At 41.2% G+C, this 23,013-nt stretch overlaps 1 protein-coding gene across 7 annotated transcripts in view; it reads left to right on the top strand.

Moving 5' to 3' along the window:
- Positions 1–23,013, top strand: part of LOC126162221 (lactoylglutathione lyase) — a 125,315-nt gene that overhangs the window by 24,044 nt on the left and 78,258 nt on the right. For 6 of the 7 annotated variants that reach the window (XM_049918573.1, XM_049918569.1, XM_049918575.1 and 3 more), the window contains one exon: positions 20,401–20,486. In XM_049918573.1, the coding sequence (XP_049774530.1) occupies positions 20,415–20,486 (72 nt within the window). In that variant the 5' untranslated portion in view covers positions 20,401–20,414. Of the gene's footprint in view, positions 1–1,064; positions 1,225–20,400; positions 20,487–23,013 lie in introns of those variants that run through there. The other variant, XM_049918568.1, reaches the window with a different exon arrangement.

The following is a 23,013-nucleotide window of genomic DNA, read 5'->3' as shown; positions in this document are numbered from 1 at the left end:
CAACTTGTCTTTGAAATATGAATTGACCACCACAAAAATTGTCTTATTTTCCTCATTGATGTTTAGAGATGCCTAAGGTGTCTGAATGTCATATGCAGACAATAGGTATCTTCTGTCAGATGTGAATTAGTTAAAAAGTGTTCTTATGTGGTACCAATCATCTTTTGTGCATGTAAGAATGATGCCAAATAGATCAAATGCTGTCATTTTTCTAAATGAAAGAGCCACAAGAAATACATATTAAAAAATTCAATGAAAATTGTTTTACCCCCATGTGAAGCTACCATTTCACAGCCTGCTTTTATTTCATATTCGGTTATTACAGTTTGTACTAAATTTCTGTAAATACCGTTTGATTATAATAGCCTCCCTTAGGTAACACATTTGCAGCCACTTCTATCTCACTAACCATAAACATGAACCATCATTCTGTTCGTTCCGCATAATAAACTTGTGTGTAATTTGAGATTGTCATAATCATGATTGGTATTTTTTATTTTTGGATTATTCACTTCTCGAAAGTGTCATAAACATTGTATTTAAACTGGAGGAAAGTCACAAGTGCCAGTCACTATTCACTTTTGGGTTCACTTAGTGGGATGGTGCTACTGTTATCAGTTTTATCCTCTTTTTTCACAACTAGTTTAGGACACTTTCATATAAAACACCCAGTTCAAACAATAAAAACGGGTCACACTTGTTACGTTACTCCCAGCTGCAGGCATAGTCTACAACTGGTGTAGCAGAGTGATGTGACGATGATCACAACAGAAGGCATGGCCTAGCTCACTTTCTGATTTGTTTTTGCTATGGTAGTTATCTTCTAAACAACTAGCTTCTATAACTGTGTTATTCTGATCCAAATATAGAAGCTGGGTATTTGACATGCTGTACCAATTTTTTTTTCTTCTATTAACTCTTTACCTACCATTGGGCCTCAGAGGATCTTACCTATTAACAACTATTCATTTTATTTCAGTGAAATTTTATGACTTCCTAATTTGTCAAGTTAGTCATAATTTTGGAAAAAATTATAAAAATAAAATTTAACGTATGGCTTTGTGTTAAAGTGTTGGTGCATGTTTCCTCCCATACAGACCTCACAGGCCTGTGCAGTTAGAAGCAACTTTTCAACAGTCAAATGTCTGACTACACAGCATCTGTTATGTCATTTGACATTGTTAACTTGCTCTTTTATTCGTTCAGTGTCCAACAGTCCTTGTGGTAAGCACATGTTTATTTTGGTACATTGTTTCATAACATTTGTGTGTTGTAGAAACTAAAATGTTACAGAAAAGATGACTATCAGACGAGGAGGTAAGGGAATTGTTGGTGCAGCCTTCTGATTTGAAAATCCACCTGGTGAATGTGAATCTTCCAGTGATGATGATAATGAGGTTGGTGTCGCTGAAAACTCATAACTATATGAAGATGATGATCATGAGTAATCCCTTTACAAAGGTGGAGAAGAACAATTTAGTGCAAATTCTGTTGAGTGTGACTTATTGTTTTCTCATATTGGGAATGAAATATGGACTACAGATGATCAAGCTGGAATTTTTGGTAGACAAAGAAAAATGGATGTATTGAAAGATCATGGACCTACAAGTTATTTGATTAGGAAGTGTTATAATGAAGACTCTTGTTTTATGTTTCCTTTCTTGTACCCCTCATTGAAAAAGTGTGTATGTGGACGAACAAGGAAGGTGAAATCGCATAAGAGGACTGGGTGGATGTAGATATGCATGATGTGAAAAAGTTTCTTGGTGTTCTGATCCTGACTAGAGTTTATTAGTCAAGAAATAAAGATATCAGTAAGCTTTGGAGTGTTGAGAATGGCCGACCAGTGCTCAGTTAATTTGTCTCGCAGCTGCTTCCCTGCTATTCTGAAGGTGTTGCGCTTTTACAGTGTAGCAGCCCAGTGTGAACACAAGTCAAGTGACAAATTGGAAGCAATCAGAGAAGTTTTTGAGATGTGGGAAATTAATCTTAGGGATGCCTAGATTCCAGGATGGTGCTTGACCATGGATGGACAACTGGTCACACTTTGAGGTTTTGTCCATTTCAGCCATACATCCCATCAAAATTTGTTAGATACAGAATAAAGTTTTGGTCAGTTTGTGTCAGTGCAATGAGCTACTGCTGGAAGATAAAAGTGTATTTGGGGAAGGAGGAAGAAACCAGAGCCGTACTACTTGGAGAGAATGGTGTGAAAACCCTGGTGATTGAACGTGATAAGTCTGGATGTAGTATCACCTGTGATAATTTTTTTTTAAATTTCTCGACTTGGCTCATTATTTGTTGTCAAAAGATTTGACACTAGTTGGTACCATCTGGAAAAAAAAAAAAGAAAAAAAAGGTGAATTTCCTGCTGATTTTAGTATACCTAAAAGACATGGAGTATACTCTACATTATTTGGTTTTCAACCAGATGTGAGGATAGTCTCTTATGTTCCCAAGAAAAACAAAATTGTTACCACCCTTAGCTCTTTTCAATACCAAGCAATGGTGTCATCATTACAGGTAAAGAAGCCTGAAGTTATAATGACATGCGATGCCACAAAGGGCGGTGTAGACACCATGGACCAAAAGATGCAATGCTAGTGTGAAGAGAAAAAACAAGGCATTGGCCATTGGTGGTTTTCTTCAACATGATCAATGTAAGCGTAATGAATGCATACATAATTTGGGTTATGCTGGAAAAAAAAAGAGAGAGATTTTGGACTTTCACCATCAATTTGGGAAAGCAACTGGCAGGGCTAAAGGAGTCAATGAATTCATTAATAGCACCAGATCCAGGAAGAGCAGCGAAACCACCAGCTAAGAAAAGGAGCTGTGCATATTACGTAGAGAAGAAAGAAAAAGTCAAATTACATGCTACAAGTGCACAAAACCTGTATGCTCGGAACATTCTACTATTGGCTGTAGACCCTGTACAAAATTTCAATAAGAATAAAAGCCACCAGTAAGAGTATAGAAATGGTGTTTTTTAAGATTTAAACTTTAAATAAATAAAATTATTTTAAAAGTATACCTCGTAAGTCATTCACATCATAAGTAATCAAAATAGTGTCAATTGAAACAACACGGGCCTGAGAGGCCCTAATGGTAGGCAATGTTGTACAGATTTTCTGGTAAGCAAAGGGTTAAAATATCACAAGTAACGAATTATTATTATGCACGAGTTTTACTAGCATTTCTAAGCGGTAGCAACTTTTGTAACTTTCATAAGTAACAGCAGCATTTGTGATGTCTCGGTTATAATTTATGAAAAACCCTAGTGTGATTGCATCTAGCGGCAAGTGGAAAATAGTAAATGCATTGCAGGTAAGGAACTGCAATGTGTAAAAGGTGTATAATTTTTTTCCTTCCCTTTTCACTTTAAAATTGTTTCCCATCTTGTAGTAATTTTCAGTACTTCTACTTATCTTTCCTGCTGTCACTGGCCCTCAGGGGCGCTGCATTCATTTACTTGGTATGGACTTGGCAACCCCAGTGTTCCTTAGTTGGGGACTTGTAAGTGCTGCCAGTCCTCTGTCACCATAAGCTCTGGGCATACTTCAGTGACCACTGTCCGGTGCCGCGGCAGAGTGTTGTGTGTCACAGGAAACAGGGATCTCATTTTGACTGCCAGGATCACGAGGTTGGTAAACACCTCTGTCTCAGTGGACTTTTATTTCCGTAGCTGCTCGTGGGACCAAGATGAAACCCTCAAAATATATCCTCTTCTCCCTTCCAGCGAAATGGATGGGCCGCTGGTAGGTACAAACTCCCTGTGTAAGAAGAGGGCTCGTGTAATAGGTCCTCCAGATTCGGATTATGCAGAACTCTTCATTGAATAACAACAGAACACATGCTGCTGGTCAGAAAGTGTTTTTCATTGTGAAACGGAAAGAGGACAGCTTTGAGAAGGTTCCATCTTTTTGTATTCTAGAAGGTTTAGAGGAAATTGCAGATACACTGATATCAGTCACATGATTGCATAATGGAACACTGTTATTTGAAACTGCTAGTTCCCAACAAGCAACAAACCTCTGGAAAGCTAAATGCCTTGAAGAATATGCCATAGAACAGAGCTGCACATCACCTTGAACTACAGTGAAGGTGTTCTGAATCTGGTCGCCATTCCCAACAAAGAATTGCAAGATGACTGGGCTCAAGAAGGGATTGTCAGAGTGCAATATATATTGAGAAGGGTGAATGGGGATCTAGTAAAATCTGACTCTTTCATCCTTACCTTCAGTAGCACAAAACTACTGGAGTACATCAAGGCCGGTTTCCTTCGCCTAAGCATGTGACACTGTATCCTCAACCCAATGTGCTGTTTTAAATGCTAGCGTTTTGGGCACACCACCTTAGGATGTACGGGTGTAGCTACACGGGGCAAACGTGACAAGGCCACCCGTGACAAACTGATTGCTCCTGCCCTCCAAACTGTGTAAATTACTGTGGGGATCACCCTGTCTGGAATAGGGACTGTAGTGTCTCCCGTGAAGAAAGAAAAATGCAGGACGTCTACATCGATACTCTGAAAATAACACTTAAGTGCCCAGCAGAGGGTTCATCGAATCCCCGTCAAAATAATTCTCTATTATTCTACTGCTGAACAGTGCGCAGAAAAAATGAACATCCTCATCTTTCCATGTGAGCTCTGATTTTTCTTCTTTTATTATGTTTATATTAAAACATCAAAAAGCATCCTGTATGGTGAGGTCAAGAAGGTCTATAAGGCCATGCAGCCTCTCACATTAACTACATGTCTTGCTTCGGCCCTTAAAAAGCCTATTTTAATAGCCAATGCTTCTACGCAAATGGAGGTTGCTAGTGTCAGCACTAGTACCTGTATTTATGAGTGCACTTTTCAAGCCGCAGTTGATTCAGAGTCCATAGTCCCCATCCCCCTCCGAGAAAGTCATATAAACTACAGTTGTCACCATTGTGAAGTTCCCGGTACCTCCAAAAGCAGAGTCTGGTAAAAAGTCGTGCACTGCCTCTATTGCTGTTGTGGTAGTTCCTACAAAGCCCTTCCAGGCCACAAAAGCATATGGGAAGCTTCGACTGCAGTCAAAAACAAGCGGTAGACCATCAGACTATGTTGATATCATTCAACATGATGGTACTGTTGCTTCTACTTTGGAGCCAGTGGAATGTGAAGTCATCCCAGGGCAACCATCTTGCATCAAGGCTGGACCTCCACCCATTGCGGACTACCCATCCTGGCAGAAAGACGGGGTGAAAGTGCAACCCCCATGATAAGTGGCTCCCATACTACCGTACAACATAAATGGGTTCAGGGCTCATGTGAAGTAACTGAAACTACTGACACTTGCTTGTGCTTACAGGAAACAAATTTTAAAGCCGCTGATGCTTCTATCCTATGGGGCTGTAACCTCTGTCAAAACTTGACATGACTGAGGAAAGAGCCAAGGGATGGGCTGCTGTGTTTTGTCAATAACATACACCACTCAGCAGTAGCTATTGCCGTTCATGCGGATAAGATGATCACTATCTGCTCCCTGTACTTATCTTTGCAGGATGCAAGAGACTCAGAGGCTCTCGCAGGCCTTGTTGAACATCTCCCCCGCCCATTTCTCCTTCTGGTTGATTTCAGCACCGGTAATGTTATGGACCTCAAACAATACTTGCCCCAGGGGTCGAGTCTTGGAGAATCTCATGATGTCTCAGGAGCTGTCCATCCTCAACACAGGAGGTCTCGTTCATTTCTGTGAAGCCATGGATCATCTTCAGCCATCAACCTCTCTTGCTGCTCTCCAGCCCTTGCAGACTTGGCACAGTGGAAAGCAATCGATGACCTCCATTCCAGTGACCTGTTCCCACTGTGGATACACCTAATTGATGGAGGATTACTTGAATAGAAGCTATAGAAATAGATGGTCAGCATGCCTAACTGGACACTGCTCAGCATGGCTCACTGGACACTGTTCAACCAGCTGAGTACCACGACTGCATCCAGGAATGGATGGACCACATCACACAAGTGGTCCATCATGCTGCTGACTTATCCATCCCAAAGTCTTCAGGTCACATTAGGAGGCAGCCTGTACATTGGTGGACTGGTGAGTGCTCCTCAGCAATCCAGTACAGGTGTGCAGCTCTCCAATGCTTTAAATACCACCCAAGAGCAGACTACCTCACAGCCTGTTGAGTCGTGAAAGCCAAGGTTCGATGCTTCCTTAAGGGGAGAGAGGAAAGGTCATGGCTAGTGTTCCTGGACTCTATCAACCGTTCCACTTGTTCTTCAAAAGTACGGGAAGCCACCAGGAGGATTTTCAGTAAACACAGTTGTTTACCAATAGCAGCAGTGCTGAAAATACGGGTGTCTCTAAACAATGCTCATAGACATTGCTCAGACAGTGGAACAGCATTTTGCAGTGGGCCAATGTCAGCCAGGGTGTGGGGTTTTGCCACTTACCATGTGACTGCAGGGTGGGGCAAACTGTACTTCAGATCCCACAGTTATGATTCTTACAACTGGCCTTCCTCCACACAGGAACTAGAATCAGCACTGCCTGACATTGCACCTGGTCACGACCAAATCGAGCATGGCATGCTGTGACACTTGTCAGCAGTGTCAAGTGATATCCTCCTCAAATGCTTTTATATGATGTGGCAGACAGGTCAGTTTTCCAGCTCATGGAAGGAGGCAGTTTTAATATCTCTCCTCAAAGCAGTAAAGGACAATACATGTCCTAGTAGCTACAGGAATATTGCCTTAACAAGCTGTTTAGGAAAGACCCTGGAGTGAATGGTTAATCATTGTCTGATCTGGTTTGTTGAGACCAGGCAATTCCTTAGCTGCTCTCGGTGTGGATTTGAGAGATTTCCGTCCAATGTCTACAGCATGACTCTACTAGAAACAGCTATTCAGCAGGTTTTCCTATATAAGCACCACTGTCTTGGTACATTCTTTGATTCTAATTTAGGCATTTGATTCTAATTTAAGTCACAATATTCTCATGCAAATCCATCAACAGGGCTTTGGTAGCCACCTCCCCATTTTCTTTAGATCTTTTGTTGTGTGTTGTGGTCTTCAGTCCTGAGACTGGTTTGATGCAGCTCTCCGTGCTACTCTATCCTGTACAAGCTTCTTTATCTCCCAGTACCTACTGCAGCTTTACATCCTTCTGAATCTGCTTAGTGTATTCATCTCTTGGTCTCCCTCTACGATTTTTACCCTCCACGCTGCCCTCCAATACTAAATTGGTGATCCCTCGATGTCTCAGAACATGTCCTACCAACCGATCCCTTCTTCTGGTCAAGTTGTGCCACAAGCTCCTCTTCTCCCCAATTCTATTCAAGACCTCCTCATTAGTTATGTGGTCTACCCATCTAATCTTCAGCATTCTTCTGTAGCACCACATTTCGAAAGCTTCTATTCTCTTCTTGTCTAAACTATTTATCATCCATGTTTCACTTCCATACATGGCTATACTCCATACAAATACTTTCAGAAACGACTTCCTGACACTTAAATCTACACTCGATGTTAACAAATTTTTCTTCTTCAGAAACGCTTTCCTTGCCATTGCCAGTCTACTTTTTATATCCTCTCTACTTCGACCATCATCAGTTATTTTCCTCCCCAAATAGCAAAACTCCTTTACTGCATTAAGTGTCTCATTTCCTAATCTAATTCCCTCAGCATCACCCGACTTAATTCGACTACATTCCATTATCCTCGTTTTGCTTTTGTTGATGTTCATCTTATATCCTCCTTTCAAGACACTGTCCATTCCGTTCAACTGCTCTTCCAAGTCCTTTGCTGTCTCTGACAGAATTACAATGTCATTGGCGAACCTCAAAGTATTTATTTCTTCTCCATGGATTTTAATTCCTACCCCGAACTTTTCTTTTGTTTCCTTTATTGCTTGCTCAATATACAGATTGAATAAAATCGGGGATAGGCAACAACCCTGTCTCACTCCCTTCCCAACCACTGCTTCCCTTTCATGCCCCTCGACTCTTATAACTGCCATCTGCTTTCTGTACAAATTGTAAATAGCCTTTCGCTCCCTGTATTTTACCCCTGCCACCTTCAGAATTTGAAAGAGAGTAATCCAATCAAGATTGTCAAAAGCTTTCTCTAAGTCTACATATGCTAGAAATGCAGGTTTGCCTTTCCTTAATCTCTCTTCTAAGATAAGTTGTAGGGTCAGTATTGCCTCACGTGTTCCAACATTTCTACGGAATCCAAACTGACCTTCCCCAAGGTCGGCTTCTATCAGTTTTTCCATTCGTCTGTAAAGAATTCGCGTTAGTATTTTGCAGCTGTGACTTATTAAACTGATAGTTCGGTAATTTTCACATCTGTCAACACCTGCTTTCTTTGGGGTTGGAATAATTATATTCTTCTTGAAGTCTGAGGGTATTTCACCTGTCTCATACATCTTACTCACCAGATGGTAGAATTTTGTCAGGACTGGCTCTCCCAAGGCTGTCAGTAGTTCTAATGGAATGTTGTCTACTCCAGGAGCCTTGTTTCGACTCAGGTCTTTCAGTGCTCTGTCAAACTCTTCACGCAGTATCATATCTCCCATTTAATCTTCATCTACATCTTCTTCCATTTCCATAATATTGTCCTCAAGTACATCGCCCTTGTATAGACCCTCTATATACTCCTTCCACCTTTCTGCTTTCCCTTCTTTGCTTAGAACTGGGTTTCCATCAAAGCTCTTGATATTCATGCAAGTGGTTCTCCTTTCTCCAAAGGTCTCTTTAATTTTCCTATACGCAGTATCTATCTTACCCCTAGTGAGATAAACCTCTACATCCTTACATTTGTCCTCTAGCCATCCCTGCTTAGCCATTCTGCACTTCCTGTCGATCTCATTTTTTAGATGTCTGTATTCCTTTTTGCCTGCTTCATTTACTGCATTTTTATATTTTCTCCTTTCATTAATTAAATTCAATATTTCTTCCGTTACCCAAGGGTTTCTACTAGCCCTCGTCTTTTTACGTATTTGATCCTCTGCTGCCTTCACTATTTCATCCCTCAAAGTTACCCATTCTTCTTCTACCGTATTTCTTTCCCCCATTCTTGTCGGTTGTTCCCTTATGCTCTCCCTGAAACTCTGTACAACCTCTGGTTCTTTCAGTTTATCCAGATCCCATCTCTTTAAATTCCCACCTTTTTGCAGTTTCTTCAGTTTTGATCTACAGTTCATAACCAATAGATTGTGATCAGAGTCCATATCTGCCCCTGGAAATGTCTTACAATTTAAAACCTGGTTCCTAAATCTCTGTCTTACTATTATATAATCTATCTGATACCTTCTTGTATCTCCAGGATTCTTCCATGTATACAGCCTTCTTTTATGATTCTTGAACCAAGTGTCAGCTGTGATTAAGTTATGCTCTGTGGAAAATTCTACCAGACGGCTTCCTCTTTCATTTCTTAGCCCCAATCCATATTCACCTACTACGTTTCCTTCTCTCCCTTTTCCTACACTCGAATTCCAGTCACCCATGACTATTAAATTTTCGTCTCCCTTCACTATTTGAATAATTTCTTTTCTCCCCTCATACATTTCATCAATTTCTTCATCATCTGCAGAGCTAGTTGGCATATAAACTTGTACTACTTTAGTAGGCGTGGGCTTTGTGTCTATCTTGGCCATAATAATGCGTTCACTATGCTGTTTGTAGTAGCTTACCCATACTCCTATTTTTTTATTCATTATTAAACCTACTCCTGCATTACCCCTGTATGATTTTGTATTTATAACCCTGTATTCACCTGACCAAAAGTCTTGTTCCTCCTGCCACCGAACTTCACTAATTCCCACTATATCTAACTTTAACCTATCGATTTCCCTTTTTAAATTTTCTAACCTACCTGGCCGATTAAGGGATCTGACATTCCACGCTCCGATCCATAGAACGCCAGTTTTCTTTCTCCTGATAACAACGTCCTCCTGAGTAGTCCCCGCCCGGAGATCCGAATGGGGGACTGTTTTACCTCCGGAATATTTTACCCAAGAGGACGCCATCATCATTTAATCATACAGTAAAGCTGCATGCCCTCGGGAAAAATTACGACTGTAGTTTTTCCTTGCTTTCAGCCGTTTGCAGTACTAGAACAGCAAGGCTATTTTGGTTAGTGTTACAAGGCCAGATCAGTCAATCATCCATACTGTTGCCCGTGCAACTACTGAAAAGGCTGCTGCTCCTCTTCAGGAAACACACGTTTGTCTGGCCTCTCAACAGGCACCCCTCCCATGTGGTTGCACCTACGGTACGGCTATCTGTATCGTTGAGGCACGCAAGCCTCCCCACCAACGCCAAGGTCCGTGGTTCATGGGGGGGGGGGGGGGGGGGAATCTTTTGTATCTAGGCGATTTTTTTAGGTCCTGTGTTGATGACACACTCTTGGAGAGCAGGAGAATGCTGTCTCTCGGGGCAGTGTTTCAAGTTTTACACTCTTTGCCGTAGCCATAAACAGCATCACATCTGCGGTAAGGAGTCCTGTATAGTGCTCCTTATTTGTGGACAATTTTGCAGTTTTCTGTTCCTCCTCCAGTGTTGCAATGTCTCGCCAGTTGCAGCTTACAGTGTGGTGGTTAAAGAGGTGGGCTGCTAACAAGATTTTTTAGCTTTCTGCAGATAAATGTGTGTATGTGTTCTTTTTAATTGATCTCGTCATATTTTTAATGTATGTGACTTGTATATGATGAATCCCATTCTACATTTTAAAGACTCAGTGAGGTTTCTGGCCCTTATTTTTGATTCCAAACTGTCATGGTGACCACACCCGAGAGACCTGAAAACGAGAACCCAGAAGACACTGAATATTGTAAAGTGCCTTGGCCACAGGACTTGGGGAGCAGACAGGGTGTGTCTGCTCCAGTTTTTAGGGCTTTTGTGCATTCACACACACACACACACACACACACACACACACACACACACACACACACACAAATACCCAGACTCTTTGCTGAGGCTGGGGAATCACTATTCACCAACCAACAGTAGCTCCTCATGCTGCATCAAACTTGTAAGTGCCTTACAACTCCGACATCACTGCACACCATACTGTTGCCCATCCACCTCTGGAACACCTTTTCTCCAATCATCCACTAGCAACAGTGCCATTTGGGATCTGCATGCAGTGTGTGCTGGAGTCACTTGTTGTGATGCATGTAAAACCCTAAATCCAGGGTTTTAATTAGCTACCACTACGGTTACTGCATGGCCCACAGTAATTGTAGATTTAGTGCACTACAGATGATGTTGCACGCCTACATATGTTTTTAATACACTCCTGGAAATGGAAAAAAGAACACATTGACACCCACCATACTTGCTCCGGACACTGCGAGAGGGCTGTACAAGCAATGATCACACGCACGGCACAGCGGACACACCAGGAACCGCGGTGTTGGCCGTCGAATGGCGCTAGCTGCACAGCATTTGTGCACCGCCGCCGTCAGTGTCAGCCAGTTTGCCGTGGCATACGGAGCTCCATCGCAGTCTTTAACACTGGTAGCATGCCGCGACAGCGTGGACGTGAACCGTATGTGCAGTTGACGGACTTTGAGCAAGGGCATATAGTGGGCATGCGGGAGGCCGGGTGGACGTACCGCCGAATTGCTCAACACGTGGGGCGTGAGGTCTCCACAGTACATCGATGTTGTCGCCAGTGGTCAGCGGAAGGTGCACGTGCCCGTCGACCTGGGACCGGACCGCAGCGACGCACGGATGCACGCCAAGACCGTAGGATCCTACGCAGTGCCGTAGGGGACCGCACCGCCACTTCCCAGCAAATTAGGGACACTGTTGCTACTGGGGTATCGGCGAGGACCATTCGCAACTGTCTCCATGAAGCTGGGCTACAGTCCCGCACACCGTTAGGCCGTCTTCCGCTCACGCCCCAACATCGTGCAGCCCGCCTCCAGTGGTGTCGCGACAGGCGTGAATGGAGGGACGAATGGAGACGTGTCGTCTTCAGCGATGAGAGTCGCTTCTGCCTTGGTGCCAATGATGGTCGTATGCGTGTTTGGCGCCGTGCAGGTGAGCGCCACAATCAGGACTGCATACGACCGAGGCACACAGGGCCAACACCCGGCATCATGATGTGGGGAGCGATCTCCTACACTGGCCGTACACCACTGGTGATCGTCGAGGGGACACTGAATAGTGCACGGTACATCCAAACCGTCATCGAACCCATCGTTCTACCATTCCTAGACCGGCAAGGGAACTTGCTGTTCCAACAGGACAATGCACGTCCGCATGTATCCCGTGCCACCCAACGTGCTCTAGAAGGTGTAAGTCAACTACCCTGGCCAGCAAGATCTCCGGATCTGTCCCCCATTGAGCATGTTTGGGACTGGATGAAGTGTCGTCTCACGCGGTCTGCACGTCCAGCACTAACGCTGGTCCAACTGAAGCGCCAGGTGGAAATGGCATGGCAAGCCGTTCCACAGGACTACATCCAGCATCTCTACGATCGTCTCCATGGGAGAATAGCAGCCTGCATTGCTGCGAAAGGTGGATATACACTGTACTAGTGCCGACATTGTGCATGCTCTGTTGCCTGTGTCTATGTGCCTGTGGTTCTGTCAGTGTGATCATGTGATGTATTTGACCCCAGTAATGTGTCAATAAAGTTTCCCCTTCCTGGGACAATGAATTCACGGTGTTCTTATTTCAATTTCCAGGAGTGTACATTAGTTCATAACATTTTAATGAGCACCACAACTATGCAGCTGCCTTTACCAATGAGTTGAAACAGGGGGACTCCGTTGGCTGCTCTGCTGTTTTACCTGACTGTGTCCTCCTGGTCCTATTGCCTTGAGACTTTACTGTCCTCGATGTGGAATTATATGTGATCTTGTATACACTTTAGCATTGCGGGCACTTTACCAGATATGAGATGTGCTTTGAGTGCTAAATTCGTAGTCTCTTTCAATTCTTTGAGTGCCCTTCACTCTCTACAACTATTTCAGATAAGGTAGTCCAGAATATCCTAGATGTCCTCCTTCAGTTATAACAACTGGGGAAGGTGGTGTCTTTCTGGTTGGTGCAGGGCATAAGGGTATTGTGAAGAAGGAAAAGGTGGATGTAGCAACCAAGAAGGCGTGTCATGATCCTCAGTTATTTCAGTGTGGCACTACCTTGTATAGTGTTGAGGTACAGAGTCATGTGTCAGTAGGAGAACGAGTGGCCAGAAGTGACAGATAATAAGCTGCGAGTAGTAAAGCCCACTGTGTGGCTGTGATATACCTCCTTTCAGCCACGAAGATGGGATGAGATCCTCCTTAATTGTCTACTTGTAGACTACAGTGCTCAAGATGCATGGCTTCTTGCTCTGGTGTGAGGACTCTCCAATTTGTGGTGTTTGTGGTGTGCAGGTCACTGTGCACCACATTTTACTAGACAGAGTTGTCGACCAGAGGGCAGCCGCAGATTTGTCGGCAGATCTGCCCTTTATTTTAAGTGATATTAAAATGGATGTGGTTAGTTTTAAAAAGAAAGAAAAAGAAAAAGGGGCCCATCACATATCCTTGTGCCGTTGTTTTAGTTCCTCTGTTGTTTTACTTCTGTTTTCATCCCAGGTGTAACACCTTTCACAATTTCTGCTTCGTTTTACTGGGTGTTATCGCGAGTGATTGTTTTTAGCCCTTGTACCCATATTCATTTCATTTAATATTTGTAAGGGCACTGATAACCTTGCCATTGAGTGCCTGTACTCCCCAAAAACAACTACTGCAACACTGATGTCACAGACTACTTTTCATTTGTAAAGAATGATTTCAAGTTCGTAAGCCATGTGTTTAACTTAGATGTATTGATTCCTGATATTAATAATTTTTATTGATAAAAATTTGTTTACTACGATGCTTCTTTGCGATATTGGTTTTGCACTACTTTGGTAATGAGCTGGTCACGTGGTCTCTAACAAAGAGTTACTGCTGCATCAGAATTGATTTTAAAGTGACTGCTTTTGTATTTTAAGCTGTTCTTGCAGTGACACTTGTCACTGTAGGTCATTAATGTTTAGATGTTGATGGAGCATTGCACCGTTGGTAACACAAGAAAAATCCACAACGTACAGGAACCCAGAAAATGCGTACATATCTTACAAACTTTGTGGGGGAATTCATTGCAGTGATGACACATCTGAACAAAGTGTGATATAAGCTGGCCACCAAAAATAGTAACGTAAATCAAGCAGTGAGTCCTGTCAGTGGTAAAAGGAAAGAGGGGTGTATTGGATTTGAAAACTGAAATTGTTGCATGAAATGTCATTGCTGCAATGAGTGCATCTGTCATCCAAAGTAGTGTCACATGTACGTTCCCTAGCACTTCTTGCTTAATCTCACCAGCCTGTCTTTCAGTCTATGACAAAAAAACTTCGTCAGTGTTTTTGTCGGTAGTACTCATATTCATTCACAGTGGCTGTCATACAGGTCTTAAAAGCTGCAGTGTTGTTTCTCACAAATAATATAACTGCTTGTGAAGTGGGCTGTGGTGGACCAGTGTGTTGTCAATACAGTGCCAAAGGGTATACAGCTCAAACCTTATGCCAGTTAGGTAATAGTGTGGCTGTAGAGCCAAGGTCCATCGCAGTTGATTAGTGTGCAATGTGAAGCATCTAGTTTGTTTGTATATTTGGTTTATACAAGGGACATTCAATAATTAAAGAGATAAATTTACGTAGGAAAAAAACAGTGTATTTTTACACAATGAAAGTTTTACTACTTCTCAACATAATCCCCACCAATAATATTACATTTTTTTCCAATGATGAAGTCTTTGTCCATGGGTTTCAGGCACTTTCCCACAGATTCTGTGACAACCTCATTGTTGCTGAACATTTTTCCACATAATGCACACTCAACTTGATCAAACAAATAAAAATCAGAGGGTGCCAAATCATGACTGCAAGAAGAATAAAACAGTATCTCCAAACCCCCTTTTTTCAGTGTTTTTTGGGTCAGCATTGTTATGTAGCAAATATCTCACCTTTTCTTTGAGATCCACATTGTTTTTCTCTCTTTGCTGGCTTTACTTTGTCCATCAGCTTGCCTGAGTAGTTGGCACTGTTTATTTTACACTGGTTACTCGGGAAACCACAAAAGAGGAGACCTTGGGACATCCCAAAAGATGGTCAACGTGACTTGTCCTGCACATGCTTGCGTTCTGAATTTCTTTCAGACATGTGAGCTGATGTATTTCCTTTTCATGCTTTGTCTTTAGGACTCAGGTTCAAAATGATGAACCCAAGTTTCATCACACATTAAAATCTTATTTAGAAAAGGATCACCTCCCCTTTCATAGCGTTCTTTCAAGTCTGTACACACTTTGAGTCTTGTTTCCTTGTGACTTGTTTTGCTGTACTTTAGCTTGTTACTGATAACATTATGAACTTTGTCAACACTTACTGCAGCTGTTTTTTACTGTGTGTTCAACTGTAAAATGTTGGTCTTCACGAATAATGTCATCAAAGTGGGTTTCATGTGAAAGAGTTGACACTTCAACTGGCCAGCCAGGACATTGCTCATCAGTCACAGAGGGCCGACTGGTTTTGAACTCTGATTGTTTTTTATCTGTTCTACCCACTAATAAAAACTTCATATAACAGTCACTACAAATAAGTCATTTGAGGAAAGATTTTAACAGGTTTATTACTTTTCACCTGCAGAAAATAAAAAATGGGTCACTGAAGGTTATTCAACGAACATCGAAAATTCCAGTGGGCATGCCATCTTTAAATGCAACACTGATGTTATAAACAAAACAGTTTTTATCCATCACCTATTCTCAATTCATCCTGAGTTATGCCAACCTAAAGCCTTGGAAGTATAGATCACCTTGTATAGACTGTTTCATTTCTGCATCATTTGTCTTTTTAATAATTGAATGTCTTTCATATTTGTAATATCATACCTACTGATGGTACATACTTTACCTTTAAGTAAATCCACTGCCATCTTTATGCCATCAGTTGGATCTAAAACTTGTTCTGTGATGCACTTGTGAGTTGTCAGTCAGTTGATGATACTCTGACATTCCTCGAGCAATGCACATCACTATCTCCTTGGGAAAAATACTTCTGTCATTGACATGAGACTGGCAAAATTGTCAGGACTTTTATTGATAGTCATTCAGGAGAATATAAATAGCTCTTGCCAGTACTTGCAGTATTGGGAATCAGGTAACCAATTTCTATTTCCAGTCTTGCTTGCTTTGATGTTATTTGCAAACGGCTTTTGTATACCCCAAAAGCCTTTGTGTTAATAACTGTATAGGCCCCTGCCTATGAATAAATCTTCACCATTATCCTTTTGAACCATAAGAGCTTACATATTCTCAGCAGTTTCTCATATTTAAAACCAGATATCTATAACACTCAAAAATAAAATATCACACAATTTTCTTCCCCTCTGCCCCATTTCTCTCCCTCTACAATTCTTCCATTGTATCACCCCTCCTTACCTTCCTCTTTCAACTACTGCATAGTAGCTGTAAAACAAATCGTAGGGCTGTAGATAGAGAGATGCTGAATGAAATGTGTTTGGCTGTCAAGAGAGATATGCATGATGCCTTCAGTGACTACGGTAGCAGAATATTGTCAAATGATATTTTACGAAACTCGAAGAAATTTTGGTCATATGTAAAGGCTGTTAGTGGCACCGAAGATCATGTCCAGTCCTAGCAGATGAAGCACGAATTGAAATTGAGGGTAGCAAAGCAAAACCTTTCATGCTTAACACTTTTCAAATGTTCCTTTAAAAAGGAAAAACCTTTTAATCCTGAAATAACCAAAATAAGTATTAGTGTCAGTAGTGTTGAGAAACAGCTGAGATCATTAAAATCGAACGAAGCTCCAGGGCCCATTGGAATCCCTATCGAATGCTAAGAGGTTTATTCAAAAAATTCCAGAACATTCGTAATTTTGCACAAATAGTGTGTTGGAGCAAAGTGAGGTTGGCAGCCCTGCATACACTTGTGTTTAATGTGTAACTGTCGAAAATTTCATTGTTGTATGCCTGTTACTTATTGTTCAGTGCGGTATATTGAGTTGGCCGTTGTGTCGCACAGTGTTCGAATTTCGAGATGACAGATTTAGAGAGGTAGGGCATCTGCATTAAATTTTGCTTGAAACTCAAGAAAACCTTTAGAGACACACACCAAATGATGCAGGAAGCCTACAATGATGAGTGCTTAAGCCATACATGGTGTTACGAATAGTTCACATGGTTTAAGAATGGACAGACGGAAGTTAAAGATCACCCTCGTTCAGGATGCCCTTCGACATCTACTGATGATGCTCATGTCAGGAATGTCTATGAATTTGTGCATGCTAATTGAACACTGACTGTCCAAGAGATTGCAGAAGAATGTAACATTTCAGTTGGATCATGTCATGAAATTGTGACACAGCATCTTGGAATGCATTGTGTTGCTGCCAAGTTTGTCCCACGGTTCATGTGTCAAGACAAAAACGATCTTTGCCTTGCAATCTGTGAAAGACTGTTGGATCACACAAATGAGAATGAGATGTTCCTTAAGAGAATCATAACTGGCAATGAGACGTGATTCTGTGGTTGATGATGTTGAGACCTAGTTCAATCTTCACAGTGGGTTGGGAAAGGTTGTCAAAGTCCAAAGAAAACTTGCCAGGTCAGATTAAACGTCAAAGCTGTGCTGAGAATTTTCTTTGCCTTTGCAGGATTAGTTAACATGAATTTGTGCTGCTGTGATAAACTGTTAATTAACAGTACTGTCAGGAGGTGGTGTGATGCCTGCAAGAAAATGTGAGAAGGAAACGCCCTGAAAAGTGGCGAGACAGTTCACACCTCTTGCATCACAAGAATGCACCCACACATTCATCCCTATTGGTGTGTGACTGTTGCACAAAAAATGAAATCACTGTGCTACCTCATCCTCCGTCTCTCCAGACCTGGCTCCTGCAGTCTTTCCCCCTCCCCCCCCCCCCTCCCCCCCCAAAGTTTAAAACTCCATTGAAAGAACGAAGATTTGCTACGATAAACGAGATAAAAGAAAATTCGCAGATGGCACTTCACACAGTCCGGCAAGAGGTGTACTGAGACTGCTTACGGAAGTGGAAGTGGCGTTGGGAATGGTGTATCAATTGCGGAGAAGAGTATTTAGAAGGAGACCATGTACAATAAGTAATAGGGAGTTGTAGAAAAATCTTGTGGACAAAGTTCCAGAATTTTTTGAACAGACCTTGTAGTGAATTTGCAGCTCAAATCAGCCTCTCTTCTAACTGTAATGTACTGTACATCCCTCGAACAAGAAGCCTTGCCTGAAAGAAAGCACAGGTCACACCCGTCTACAAGAAGGATAGTAGAAATGATACACAAAACTACTATCCAATATACTTAACACTGATTTGTTAGAACATATTCTGAGAGCTCTAACATATTGAGATATCTCAAACCAAATGACCTCCTTCATGCCAAGCAGCATCAATTCTGAGAACATCGATTAAATGAAACCCACCCACCTCACATGTTTCTCGCATGAGATACTGAAAGCTTTGGATCAAGGCAGTCAGGTAGATGCAGTATTTCTTGATTTTTAAAAAAGCATTTGACTCAGTACCACAGCTGTGTTTATTGTCAAAAGTACAGTCATATAGGGTATCAAGTGAAATTTGTGTCTGGATTGAGGACTTTTTGGTAGAGAGGATGCAGCAAATTATCTTGGATGGAGAGTCATCGTCAGATGTAGAAATAACTTTGCTTGTGCCCCACGGAAGTGTGTTTGAACACTTGCTGTTCATGTTGTATATTAATGACCTTGCAGTCAATATTAATAGTAACCTCAGACTTTTAGCAGGTGATGCAGTTACCTGTAATGAAGTACTACCTGAAAGAAGCCACATAAATATTCAGTCAGATCATGATAAATTTTCAAACTGGTGCAAAGATTGACAACTTAATTTAAACATTTAGATATCTAAGATTGCGCATTTTACAAATGAAAAAATGTACCTAGTATCCTATGACTATAATGTCAGTGAGTTACAGTTGCAATCAGCCAGCTCATACAGAAACGTGGATGTTACGCTGTAGGGATATGAAATGGAATGATCGCATAGGCTCAGTCATGGGTAAAGCAGGTGGTAGTCTTTGGTTTATTGGTAGAATACTGGGGAAGTGCAATCAGTCTATCAAGGAGATATTGGCTAACAGATCATTTGTGTGACTGGTTCTAGAATAGTGCTTAAGTGTGTGGGACCCATACCAAATAGGATTAACAGGGAATATTGAACATATACAGGAAAATCAGCATGAATGGTCACAGGGTTTTTTTTTTTATCCATGGGAGAGTGTCACATGGATACTGAATGACCTGAATTGGAAGACTCTTGAAGATGACATAAACTGTCTCGAGAAAGTCTGTTAACAAAGTTTCAAGAACCGTCTTTAAATGATGATGCTAGGAATATACTACCATCCTCTCTGTATTGCTCACATAGGGATAGTGAGGATAAGATTAGTATAATTACTACACATGCAGAGGCAGTCAGTCAGTCAAAGAGTCATTCTTCCCGTGCTCCTGACACGAATGGAACGGGTAGAAACCCTAATCAACCGGTGCAGTGGGATGCACCCTCTTCCATGCACCTCATAGTGGTTTGCACATTGTAGAGGTAGATACTCTGTGTCTCCCCATTCTGTTTGATGCGACAAACTTAATTTGATCTTGAAGGAGTATGGAATATAAAGTGGTGTGATATTTGTGCATGGGCATTTATATCACGTAATGCTGAACCGGTGATACAGACACAAAGCATTAGCAAGTGTATAACAAAATACAATACTTTGTTCTACTGTGAGCTGATGCCACTGATGATTACTTCTTTCTTGTAGATAATAATAGTTTTACCAAAAGAAATGGTTACTTGTGTGTGTGTGTGTGTGTGTGTGTGTGTGTGTGTGTGTGTGCGCGCGCGCGCCTGTGGTTGCGTGTGTGTGTGTGTGTACACCTAGAATATTTATACAACAAATTTACCACAAAAAAGTTGTGGAGTATTTCACAAATAATTTTGCAGGCTATCATTGACCAGCTGACACACTTCAGAAATCACTTTTGGATTTAATGTGCTCAAATTGTCTTCTCTCTTTTTTTCTTTATAATTAATAATTATTATATTATCCTGTAATGAATTCTAACACCTGCTTTATGTCATTTATTTTGAGTCATTTTCTCCTAAAGGGCAGTTTTGATTTGAGCTCTTCAGAATCTGGATTATCAGTTTCGGAAAAAAGTATTAATAATATACTCAATTAGTTTTATGTAGTTGCATTGCTCATAATGAAATTTGTGTCTGTAAATAATAATTTTATGGTGAAAGTATCTTGTCAACACTCTTCATTGTGCATTTCTTTTCCATAGAACCACTGATCAAAATGGGTGACACTACAGGGTTGTCAAATGGAGAAGCTAAGCAATATTGCAAAGAACCAGATCCATCAACAAAGGTAATATACATATAAGACATTTACTTTCTCACTAAGAAGATGTGTAGTAGTCTAGATACTATGAAACTCGTGAATTAAAGTGTAGTAACAGTCCCTATTTTTCTTAGAGGAGGTAGCTGTAGTACATTCTTACTATTTGTGTTGCATAATAACTATCCTTGTGTAATTTATTTCAATTCTGAGTATTTACAGAGTACATATGTGCCTGTTACTGGATTTCCACATGAGTGGAGCATCACTTGCTATTATTAAGAAGCCTGTGGCAGAGAGTGAAAAGATCATAATATCTTGTTGAGATTGTGTGTGTTAATTTTCATGTGAAAATTACCGAACAATCAGTTTAATAAGCCACAGTTGCAAAGTACTAACACGAGTTCTTCACAGACGAATGGAAAAACTAGTAGAAGCCGATCTCGGGGAAGATCAGTTTGGATTCCGTAGAAATACTGGAACACGTGAGGCAATACTGACCTTACGACTTATCTTAGAAGAAAGATTAAGGAAAGGCAAACCTACGTTTCTAGCATTTGTAGACTTAGAGAAAGCTTTTGACAATGTTGACTGGAATACTCTCTTTAAAATTCTAAAGGTGGCAGGGGTAAAATACAGGGAGCGAAAGGCTATTTACAATTTGTACAGAAAGGAGATGGCAGTTATAAGAGTCGAGGGACATGGAAGGGAAGCAGTGGTTGGGAAGGGAGTAAGACAGGGTTGCAGCCTATCCCCGATGTTATTCAATCTGTATATTGAGCAAGCAGTAAAGGAATCAAAAGAAAAATTTGGAGTAGGTATTAAAATCCATGGAGAGGAAATAAAAACTTTGAGGTTCGCCGATGACATTGTAATTCTGTCAGAGACAGCAAAGGACTTGGAAGAGCAGTTGAACGGAATGGATGGTGTCTTGAAGGGAGGATATAAGATGAACATAAACAAAAGCAAAACGAGGATAATGGAATGTAGTCAAACTAAGTCGGGTGATGCTGAGGGTATTAGATTAGGAAATGAGACACTTAAAGTAGTAAAGGAGTTTTGCTATTTGGGGAGCAAAATAACTGATGATGGTCGAAGTAGAGAGGATATAAAATGTAGACTGGCAATGGCAAGAAAAGCGTTTCTGAAGAAGAGAAATTTGTTAACATCGAGTATAGATTTAAGTGTCAGGAAGTCATTTCTGAAAGTATTTGTATGGAGTGTAGCCACGTATGGAAGTGAAACATGGACGGTAAATAGTTTGGACAAGAAGAGAATAGAAGCTTTCGAAATGTGGTGCTACAGAAGAATGCTGAAGATTAGATGGGTAGATCACATAACTAATGAGGAAGTATTGAATAGGATTGGGGAGAAGAGAAGTTTGTGGCACAACTTGACCAGAAGAAGGGATCGGTTGGTAGGACATGTTCTGAGGCATCAAGGGATCACCAATTTAGTATTGGAGGGCAGCGTGGAGGGTAAAAATCGTAGGGGGAGACCAAGAGATGAATACACTAAGCAGATTCAGAAGGATGTAGGATGCAGTAGGTACTGGGAGATGAAGAAGCTTGCACAGGATAGGGAAGCATGGAGAGCTGCATCAAACCAGTCTCAGGACTGAAGACCACAACAACAACAACAATTTTCATGGGGGGTGGGGGTACAAGTCCAGTGACATTCATGCTGGATGAGAGTTACACTTGGAGACCTTGATAAGCAAATGAACATTGTATTAAGAAATGTTTGTTTGACAAATGCTACCATTGGGAATGAATTTTCATCACATAGTTTATGAAATTATCAGCTAATAAAATGTGTTAAGAATGCCATGCTGGTAAATTGAATGTGTATGCCTTCAAGCCCCGAAATAGAATCTGGTTTTGAATTAGAACTGCTGTCTTTGACAGAGTGAAGTGGGGAGATGTAAAATTAATTTCATATGTATATGTTAATATTAGTGAAAATCGAAGCATTAGGAAGCATGCATGTAGCTGAAAATTACATTGTGCCACTGATTAGATAAGTAACAGTACACACTCCTGGCAAAACACTGAAGCACCCAGAAGGGATGGAGGAAACAAAAATGTTATTTCAGTGATTACAAAGCCAAGTAAAATTTACACAAAAAAAAACAACCTTGGCAGTATGAACCCACTTATCCCAGGGTGTATACGCCCTGGGACAACTGGGAGATCTGGGAAAAACCCGGGAATTTTTAGAACTCCGGAAATTTTTCAGTGTTTTAGTTTTTAGTTAAATTTTTGTAATTTTGATTGCTAACAACTGATAGTCTGACAAAGAATATTACTCTACCTTGCTACTGCAGAATTCTATTGCAGCAATAAAACATAAACGGGAGAAAAAATTAAGTAAAACTTAAGTTGCAAAGGAAATGCGTTATTTACAAGAAAACAAACTGCACACACAAATGTCTGCCAACAACAAAACGTGTTAAATGCATTAGGACGAAAGATATGCAATACTTCATAACAGCAAACTGCTCGCGATGAGTGTGACGTCACAGTTGCTTACGTTAGCTTCGTTAGAGAAGATGCCA

The sequence above is a fragment of the Schistocerca cancellata genome, chromosome 2 (assembly GCF_023864275.1).
Source record: "Schistocerca cancellata isolate TAMUIC-IGC-003103 chromosome 2, iqSchCanc2.1, whole genome shotgun sequence".
NCBI lineage: Eukaryota > Metazoa > Arthropoda > Insecta > Orthoptera > Acrididae > Schistocerca > Schistocerca cancellata.
Note: the sequence above shows the minus strand (reverse complement) of the source record. Positions and strands in the feature narration are given on the sequence as shown.